Source organism: Chinchilla lanigera, unplaced genomic scaffold, assembly GCF_000276665.1.
Source record: "Chinchilla lanigera isolate Chin_1 unplaced genomic scaffold, ChiLan1.0 scaffold00026, whole genome shotgun sequence".
Classification (NCBI taxonomy): Eukaryota; Metazoa; Chordata; class Mammalia; order Rodentia; family Chinchillidae; genus Chinchilla; species Chinchilla lanigera.
The window spans coordinates 20,631,230-20,641,495 of NW_004955427.1; the positions used below are offsets into that span (position 1 = coordinate 20,631,230).

The window sequence follows — 10,266 nt, forward strand, 5'->3', positions numbered from 1 at the left end:
CAAGAGTTCAGGTGTTAGAAATACTGATCTCTTAAGATAAGTGATCATTCTTTTTACTGTTAAGCTTTATAACGTGTGTGCATACATATATATATATATAGGAGAACATAAGAAAGAATAATAGCATTATAAAAAATTTAACATACTGCCCTCAAAAAGAAAAAAGGAAGTGATAAAGAAAAATTGAAATGATGGACTTGACTAACTAAAAAAGTTACTTTAAAAAGTGTATTGGTATATTTTGAGAAACTAGAGGACACTCTTCACCTGCATGCTGTACCAGTGCCTACTGTCACATATTTCTGTAGAATAATTCCATGTAACATTTCAACATAAGTCAGATTAGGTAAAAGAGGGCAAGTTGTAGGCCGTCATAAGACCAAAAGCATGAGCATGCTTGTTTGAACTACTTTTTTTCCTTTTTTCTAGTGTTAAAACACGACCAGTGAGAATGCCCCCAGGATATCAAGCAGAACTTGTTATTCAGTTGCTGTGGGTAGATGGTGAACCTCCCCAACAGATTACCAGTCTTGCCCTAAGCTCAGCATATGGAATGTAAGTAATTAATCTTACTTACTGATTTGTATTAACTACTAGTTTTTAATGTTAGATATTTGTCTTCAAATACTTAATTGAAGTCCTAAAAATTAGAAGATGACTTTACTTGGATTTTTTTATTGAAAATAGTATGAGAAAAATAATAATTTAAACTTAAATTATAGTTATTTGTCCTGTTTTGATGTCAAACATAGGATGGTGTTCCCACATCTGATGTTACGATGTTACTACATTTGTACTTTTTTGTTTACTTGACTTTGTATTTTCTAGGTATTTTCTTCTTATGCTTCATTTTAGATAATTTCTTTTGCCTTGACTTTTATAGGTCATCAGTAGTCTCCTCAACTGAGTCTGTTCTGATGGTAGATACACAATGGAATTTAATTTTAGTTATTTTCTTTTTAGTTCCAAATCTTCCATTTGGTTCTGAAAACTTCCTTTTTTTGTTTACATAATCTCTCTTGTTCTTTATTACCTTGAAAGTTTTTAATATACTTACATTAAATACAGGGGCTACTGTAATAAAACAATTTAGAGTGCATAGTTTATAAACAACAAAAATGTATTACTTATATTTCTCAGGCATCCAAAATCAAGCCAATAGTGGAGTCAGTAATTAGTAAGGGTTCATTCTACTTCAAAGATGATGTCTTCTGGCTGCATGCTTATCAAACAGAAGAGGCACTGATCTTATTCATGAAGGTGGAGATTTCATGACCTAATCACCTTGAAAATTCCCCACCTTTTAAAAACATCGCCTTGGGACTTTGGTTTAAACATGAATTTTGAAAATACACAAAAGTCAAACCATAATGAATGCTAAATTTGTGTCCTTTTCACAAGCAAAATATATTCATTCAATCTTAATAGCTCCACAAGTTAACACTATCTAACATCAGCTCAAAAATTAAAGAACCAAGGTTCATTTAAATCTTTTCTAAATCAGATACAGGTGAGACTCAAGGTATGATTCATTCAGAGGAAAATTCCTCTCCAACTGTGAGTGTATGAACTCAAACAAGTTATATGTTTCTAAAATACAGTGATAGGGTAAGACATTCCCATTCTGAAAGCGATAATGGATCCTCAGTAACTACAAAACACAAGATGAAAATGTTAAATCTTAAAGCTGCATAATAATCTTTGACTCTATGTTCTGCCTTTTATACAAATGAGAGAGGGATTAGACCCCAAGCCTTTGGACAGACCTGTTCCCATCGTTTTGTGGAGTGGAGCACATGCCATGCCATAGCTCTCATGGGTTGATGTCTCTTGCCTGTGGCTCTCCCAGGTTGAAATTACATGCTGATGGATCTACCATTTTGAAGTCTTCATAGCTTTAATAGACATTGCTCTATTGGAGGCTCTCTTGTGGCCCTGTTTGGCCAGTTCTCTGCCTACCCCAGACCCTCAAGGCCATCCTTTGAAATTAGTACAACTATGTTAGCTATGTGTATAGAATATGGGGAGCAGAGCCTTGAGGAAGCACAGAGGAGTAAGTTCTTTGGTGTCTGAGGCCCTCTTATGACAGAGTTTTGTTCACATAGCTAACATATTTGTTCCCTAAGCCTTGAGACTCTGGGACAGTGATGGTAGTGGCAGACCCACTGATCTCCAAAGTACCTTTAGAATCATTCTTCCATTATTTTCTGCCTATCTATACTAATCTCTATGTCAAGCCCAAGTAATGGTTCTCTCTCAAATACACTTTTTCTTTCTTTGCAAAATGGTCAGACTGAGAAATTTGCCAAACTATTATGCTCTGTTTACTTTTGGATTATACACATAGCTATGTGTTCAGGAGCAGTGAATATCATTCAATTTTTCTGATGTTCTCTTCAATCTCTTTTTCAGAGTACTGTAGTTTTTTTCAAAATTTACTAATTTGTTGGAATATAATTTTTGAGAGTAGTTACTATCTTCTCTATTTCAGCACATTCTGTTGTACTTTCACCTTTTTCATTTGTAATTGCATTGATGTCTTTTGACACTTTCTCTTGGTAAGTCTGGCAAGAGACTGATCTATTTCATTTATTCTGGCAAAGAAGCAGCTCTTCAATTCATTGAATTTTTCTACTATTTTTTAGTCTCAATTTCATTTATTTGTGTTCTCATCTTTATAATTTTCCTCATTTTTCATTTTAGGTTGGTTTGTTTCTGTTTCTGAAGTATCTTACAACTTCTGTTAAGACTGTCTCTGAGCTTGCTCTGTTTTCCTAATGTAAGCATTGATTGCAATGAATTTTCTTCCTAGAACTTTTATAGTGTTTCAGAGGTTTCAGTAAATTGTATCATCATTGTCATTAACTTACAGAAATATTTTAAATTCTTCTTTGATTTTTTCTCTGATCCATTGGTTGTTTAGGGGTATGTTGTTAATTTTCTAGGAGCTTTATCCTTTTCTGAAATTTCTTCTGTTATTGATTTCTGTTTTCGTTGCACAGTCATCTAATAGTATACACGGTGTAATTTCTGTTCCTTTTATTTACTTAAGCAGGTTCTGTGGACTGGTATGAGATCTGTTTTGAAAAAGTGCTGTATATTACTGAAAAGAATGTATACCCTGTTGTGGAGAAGTAAAATACTCTGTATATATGCAATAAATCCATATGTTCAAGGATGTGATTGAGAGCTAATATTTCTTCTTTGATTTTTTGTTTAGTTGATCTATACTGTGGGAAAGGGTTGTTAAAATGCCCTACTATGTTAGTGGGCATTTATTTTGTTAGTTGTTTTTTTGATCTATTAATTGTAGCAGTTTTGTTTTATAAAGATGGGTGCTACAGTATTCAGTGCATACATTTTTATCAGCGTTATCTATTTATTTTTTAATTTTTATTTAAATGAGAAAAACCATGATACAAAATTTCAAAATAAGATAGCAAGAGAGTAACGATGATTAGTACATTGTTTATTGTTATCTTCAAAATATTTGCTCAGATTACAAGATATAGGCATTACAAATTGATGAAACACCATTAGCACAGACCTTTCTGTTCAATGAACTAAGACAAATTAGTAGTATAGCTATCTTAACTATCTTATATGCATATATAAATATATATAACTATATATATATATGTATTTAATTTTCCTTTCCCCTTCTTTCTTTTCTCCTTTCCCCATCTCAGTTTCTCTTTCCTTTTGAACAGTTCCTTCCCATTTCCCAGTATCTGTTGTACATGTTAGGTTTTATTTACTCTTTCAGGTTCTTGTACTAGGGAGACAATATGATGTTTACATATGCAAGACTGATTTATTTCACTTATGAACATGGTCTCAAGTTGCACCCATTTACCTATAAAAGTCTCAAATTCATTCTTCTTTATACCTCAGTACTGCAACATTCAGAATGCCACATCTTTTTTATCCATTCCTCAGTTGATGGGCATTTGGGTTCTTTCAAAGATTTAGCTATTATATATTGTGCTTCTATAAACATGGGTGCACATATATCACTGTGATGTGATGTTTTCAGTTCTTCTGGGAAAATACCCAGAAGGGGAATTGCTGGCTCGAATGGGACCTCTAATCCTAGTTTTCTGAAGAATCTCCACACTGATTTCCACAGAGGTTACACCAGTATACACTCTGATCAACAACGGAGAAGAGTTCATTTCCCCCACAGCCCCTCTAACACTTGTTATCGGTTCATTTCTTGACGACAGCCATTCTTTCTGGAGTGAAATGGAATCTCAGTATTGTATTAATTTGCATCTCTCAAATGGCCACTGGTGTTGAACATTTTTTATATATTTATTTGCTACCTGTATTTCTTCATCTAAGAAGTGTGTTTTCATATCAGATGCCCAGTTTTGGATTGGGCCTTTAAGTTTGGGGGGGGGGTCTGATTTTTTCAATTGTTTCTTTGTTCTAGATATAAGTTCTTTGTCTGAGGGACAGTTGGCTAAATTTTTTCTCAATCCATGGGTTTTACATTCACTCTGTTGGTGATTTCTTTTGATGTGCAAGTGGATTTTAATAAGATGAGATCTCAGTTGTTGATTCTTTGCAGTATTTCCCATGTAATTTGGGTTTTGTTCATGAAGTCTCCACCTACACCTGTGTCTTCAAGGTTTCTACCTCCTTTTACTTCCTTTGTTAGATTGTTTTCCTAAGTATTTCATTTTTGTGGATGCTATTGTGAAAGGTGTGGTTTCCCTAATTTCTCTCTCAGTGAGTTGGTTGGTTGTGTGCAGGAATGCTATTGATTTTTGAGTGTTGACTTTGTATGCAGCTACACTACTGAATTTTGGTTATCAAATCTAGAAGTCTTGGCTGTGGGCCATCCTGCGGGCAGGAGGCATGGGGCATGTGGCTGGCACCTGCAGCCATGGACCTACCTAGCTGATCACAATGCCTACCTTCTGCTTCTCTGCCTGTAATCTATGAAACAGAATCCCTTGAAATACATGTGTAATGACCTGGCCCTTTGGAGCCTCCTCCTGCTTCACTTTCAAAGAATTCCATGGAACCCAGCATAGTAGGATGACCCCAAACTGTATCATTTCTGAAGCACAGAAATCCAGGTATCCAAATTGACTCCAGAAGACGGAATCTAACATAACAGTAGCAATGGAAGAAACTGAAAAAGTTAGCAAGCAGCTGTCATTCCCTACAATGCAAGGATCAGCTGGTGTCACAGGTTTAAAAAATCCTTCATGAACAGTAAAGATCAGAAGCAAAATGATGGGTTCAGAAGCTCATGAAAAGAGGCCACCAATCCTAACTTCTTCAAAACAAGACATATCACCTCACATTACCAGTTTTGGTGAAATGAAGATTATTTGTGTGGATGCTGTACAGCCTTCACCAATATAGCAATCACATTTCCAGTTCAGAAGGTCCTCTTTTGGCAGCAGATTTATGGGATCAAAATTCGGGATGCAGTACTGCAGTTGAGGAGCGATTTTTGAAACTTGTATCATGGAATCCTTCCTCCATTAATGCAGAAAACAATACCCTGGCACTTATGTTTGGTCTGTATGAGGATTTATTTTGCCTCCTCCATAAGCACATGAGTGCTCCAGAGTTTGCAACCTGTGGTGTGGTGGCAATACTTGCAGGGACAACAGAAACCATTTTCACTTCATTGGAAAGAGTTCAGACATCTCTTCAAGACCATAAGCATCGTGACAAATTTACAAACACTTATCAGGCCTTCCGAGCATTGAAATGCCATGGAATCCAAGATTATTATCAAGCCTTGGTGCCCATTCTTTTCCATAATGGATTCAGCAAAGTTTTTTTTGTTTTGTTTTGTTTTGTTTTGGCCTTCGAGGTCCCATTAAGGAGCATCTCCCTACAGTGACAACTCACAGTGTTCATTTGGTTAATAACTTTATCTGCAGAGGTATTGGGTGCCATGTTGGGGTTCTTGTTTTTTCCGGTTAATGTTGTGAATACTTGCATACAGTCTCAGATTGGTGGGGAGTTTCTATCTTTCTCCAAGGTTTTCAAATTAATCTGACTAGAACAGGGCAGGAAGCTGACAAATCTCTTCAGGGGAGTCCATCTGAATTATCACTGGTCCCTTATCTCTTGGGGAATAATCAGTGCTACTTATGAGTTCTTGTTAAAGATAATATGAAAAAGTCACCAGTGAAGTGCCATGTATCAACTAAACAGACCTGAGAAAATTCATTTTGGCTTTGGTTTGAATTGGCCCCAATACAAGTTGGGTTGTTGAGTCCAGGCCACAGTGAATCATGGGCAGAGCTGTTTCCCATGAGTATCAACAAAAACAGAATAAAATGTTTCAGTAGGAAACTTTAAAAAAAAAATCTAGAAGTGTTTAGGTGGAGATTTTGAGTCTTCCATGCAGAGTATCATGTAATCTATGAATGATAATTTGCCTTCTTTCTTTGCTATCCTTATTCATTTTATTTCTTTCCCTTCTCTAACTATTCTGGCTAATGTTCCCAGAGCTATATTGAAAAGGAATAGTAATAGTGGACATCCTTTTCTTGGTCCTGACTTTAGAGTGAAAGCTATCAGTTTTTGTCCATTTGGTATGATGTTGGCTGTTGGTTTGTCATAGATGGATTTTATCAAATTGAGGTAAAGATGATCTATTCATATTTTCTGTAGGGTTTTATCATGAATGAGTGTTGGACTTCGTCAAAAGCTTTTTCTGCATCTATTGAGATGATCATGTGGTTTTTGTCTTTTGCTCTGTTGATATGGTGTATTACATTTATTGATTTCTATGTGTTGAACCATCCCTGCAATCCTGGGTGAATCCCACTTAGTCATGGTATATAAATTTCTTGATGATTTTGCTGCATTCTGTTAGTATCTTATTGAATATTTTTGCATCTATGTTCATTAGGGAGATTAGCCTATAGTTCTCTTTATTGGTTGTCTTTCTCTGGTTTGGTATCAGGATAATACTTGCTTCCAGGAATGAGTTATGGAGTGTTGCTTCCCTTTCAATTTCATTAAAGAGTTTCAGGTGTATTGGCATTAAATCTTCTCTAAATTTCTTGTAGAACTCAGCAGTGAATCCATCAGGACCTGGGCTTTTCTTTGTTGGTAAGTTTTTAATTACACTTTCAATCTCATTAACTGATACTGGGATTTTATCTTCTTCATTCAGCTTTGATAATTAATACATATCTAAGAATCTGTCCATTTCTTCTGTGTTTTCCATCCTATGAGAGTAAAGATTTTTGAAGTAGATATTGATGACTTGAATTTCTGCAGGATCTGTAGTGATTTCAAATTCAATGCATGAACTGATTCTTTCCTTTTTTTGATAAGGTTGGCTAAAGGTTTATTAATTTTATTTATGCTTTCAAAGAACCAGCTCTTCAGTTCAGTAATTCTTTCTATTATTTTCTTACACTCAATTGCATTAATTTCTGCTCTGATCTTCGTAATTTCCTCCCTTGTATGGGTTTTGGGCTTGTCTTGCTCTTCTTTCTCTAGAATCTTAAGGTGCACATTAGGTTGTTTATTTCTTCTCATTCTGTTTTTCTGATGTGAGAATTCCCCATTATAAATTTTTCTCTTAGGAAAAATTGTGTGCTTTCATTGTGTGCATCATTTTTTCATTTCAAAAAATTGTGCTTTCATTGTGTGCCATAAGTTCTGGTATGTTGTATCTGCTTACTCATTTAGTTGTAGATATTGTTTAATTTCTTTAATTTCATCTGTGACCCACTGATTATTTAGGAGGGTGTTATTTAATTTCCATGTGTTTATGAAGTTTTTGTGGATTCTTCCAACATTAATCTCCAGTTTCATTCCACTATGTTCAGATAATATGCATGGAATTATTTCAATTCATTTTCATTTACTTAAGCGTGTTCTTTGGGCTAGTATATGGTCTATTTTAGTGAACATCCTATGTGCAGCTGAGAATGTGTATTCTGATCATGTTGGATGGAACACTCTGAAAACATTTACCAAGTCCATTTTTTCACAGGTTTATTTTAGTTCTGATATTTATCTGCTGATTTTTTTGTCTAGTTGATCTGTCTCTTTGTGACAATGGGGTATTAAGGTTTCCTGTTACAGTTGTGTTTTGGTTATTTGATTTTCCATGTATTATATAGTTGGGTACTCCCATATTTGGTGCATACATATTTGTGATTGTTATGTCTTCCTATTGAAATGTTTTCCTAACAAGTGTGCAGTGACCTTCTTTACCTCTTTTGATCTTTCTTGGTTTGAAGTTCACTTTGTCTGCAAAAAGAATAGGTATCCCTGCATTTTCTCGGTTCCTGTTGCTTGGAAGAATGTTTTCCATCCTTTGATTTTCAGTCTGTAAATTTCTTTTTGAATTAAATGTGTTTCTTGTATACAGCATATTGTTGCATCTTGTTTCTTAATTTACTCTGCCAATCTGTTTCTTTTGATTGGTGAATTGTGGCCATTTTATATTGATGGCTATGACTGATGTGTATTGGCTTATCTTTGTCATGATATTTTCCTGCTGGAGATTCCCTGCTTTTCCCCTCTGTTTAATTGCTTGCCATGCCTGGTGGTTTCTTTCTGTTGTTTTTCTTGCAGTTGTGGTCATTTTTGTCTCAGTCTAAAATATCTTTCATCATTCTTTGTAGGGTTGGTTTTGTGGTTATGAATTTCTCAGTTGTTCTTTGTCATGGAAGTATCTTCATTCTCTATTAATTTTGAAAGATAGTTTTGCAAGGTACATCAATCTGGGTAGTTGTTTTCTTTCAGGACTTGAAATACTTTACTGTTTGTCTATGGTCATACCACACTGAACATTCCTGATCTGATCTGAAATACTTTACTCCAAGATCTTCTTGATGTCAGGGTTTGTATTGAGAAATCTAGCATGATTCTGATGGGCTTTCCTTTATAGGTGATCTCTTTCTGTTCTCTAACAGCTTTTAATATTCTGTTCTTGTGCTCAATTTCTGGAATCTTAATTATTCTATGTTTTGGCATAGTTTTATTTTGCTGATAGCTGTTTGGAGTTCTGCATATTTCATTTATTTGTATGTCAAATTTTTTATCCATGCTTGGGAATTTTTTTGCCATTATTTCTGTGAAGAGTTTTTTAAGGCATTTGTGCTGCCTCCAGCTTTCTCCTTAACCCCAATCAATATTACATTATTCTTCTTTGCATCATCTTATAGGTGTTGTAGGGATTTTTCATGGTCTGCTACTATTTTTAATATCTTTCTTTTCATGATCACTAGTTGCAATTCTGTCTTCAAGATCTGATATTCTGTCCTCTCCTTTTTTCAGTCTGTTACATATACAGTCAATGGAGGTTTTCATTTCTTTCATTTTCTATGTTTGGATCTGTTTCATGGATTCCATTTCTTCCCTATGTTGACCATTTTCTGTTTCTATTATTTTTCTAAGCTCACATATTTTTTTGCCTGTGTCTTCTCTAATGTCTTTAATTTTAAGCATCATTTCTTTTTGTACCTTAGAGTATTTTCTCTATAGCATTTTCCACTTGTTTTTTCACTTCTGTTGCTATCATTTCAGAAAGTTCTAGTGTTTGACTTCCTATTTTGTCTGTCTCATTGTGTTTTGGCTTATCCTGGGTGGGCTGGGGATCTTGCATTTTGCTTCTGCACCTTGTCATTTTGTATTTTGTTGTTTTTATTTTATTTTGTTTTCTATGTTGATGCTTGCTGATTTTTTATGATAGCTTCATCACTAGCATTGAGGCTTCCCAAGGAGATGTCTCTTCTTCAGGAATGTCCTCTAAATGTAGGTAGTTCTTTATTGCTATCTTAAGAACCTACCTTCCCAATTTGTAAAGGATGGAAAGTTACTATTTGGCTTAGCATTCAGTCTTTTCATACTGGCTTGTGGTGGTAATTGTGACCCCAAACAATAAAATCATACAGGTGAGAAAAACTGATTATAACATGTATGACCCTTGGCTAAAGTAGTGCAATTAGTAATAACAATAGTTTCAAGTACATTTTGACTACTGATAAACTATGGTAATCATTAACATGCTACCTCCAACCACAGGAGCAAACTTTAAATTTATATAACAAAATCAAACTTACCATGTACTTGTATGCAATGATTTTCCCTTTACTAATTTTAGGCTTTTGTGGGGATGGGTGGGTTAAGATGGGTAGAGGATAGCATAAAGTGATGAATGAGGTCAAATATAGTAGAGTTAAAGCTGGAGGTCCAAAGATGCTCACCTAAGTTTTGAAGAAATACAGGACACAGGAGGAAAAGAATGCAATAGAATGCAAAGGA

At 34.9% G+C, this 10,266-nt stretch overlaps 1 protein-coding gene and 1 pseudogene across 9 annotated transcripts in view; both read left to right on the forward strand.

The window, feature by feature from the left end:
* Stxbp5l (syntaxin binding protein 5-like) overlaps nt 1-10,266 on the forward strand; it is a 369,984-nt gene that overhangs the window by 241,170 nt on the left and 118,548 nt on the right. For all 9 annotated transcript variants that reach the window (XM_005386478.1, XM_005386477.1, XM_005386476.2 and 6 more), the window contains exon 18: nt 430-555. In XM_005386478.1, coding sequence (XP_005386535.1) covers nt 430-555 — 126 coding nt within the window. The remainder of the gene's footprint in view (nt 1-429; nt 556-10,266) is intronic.
* Nucleotides 5,201-6,148, forward strand: LOC102027323 (annotated as a pseudogene).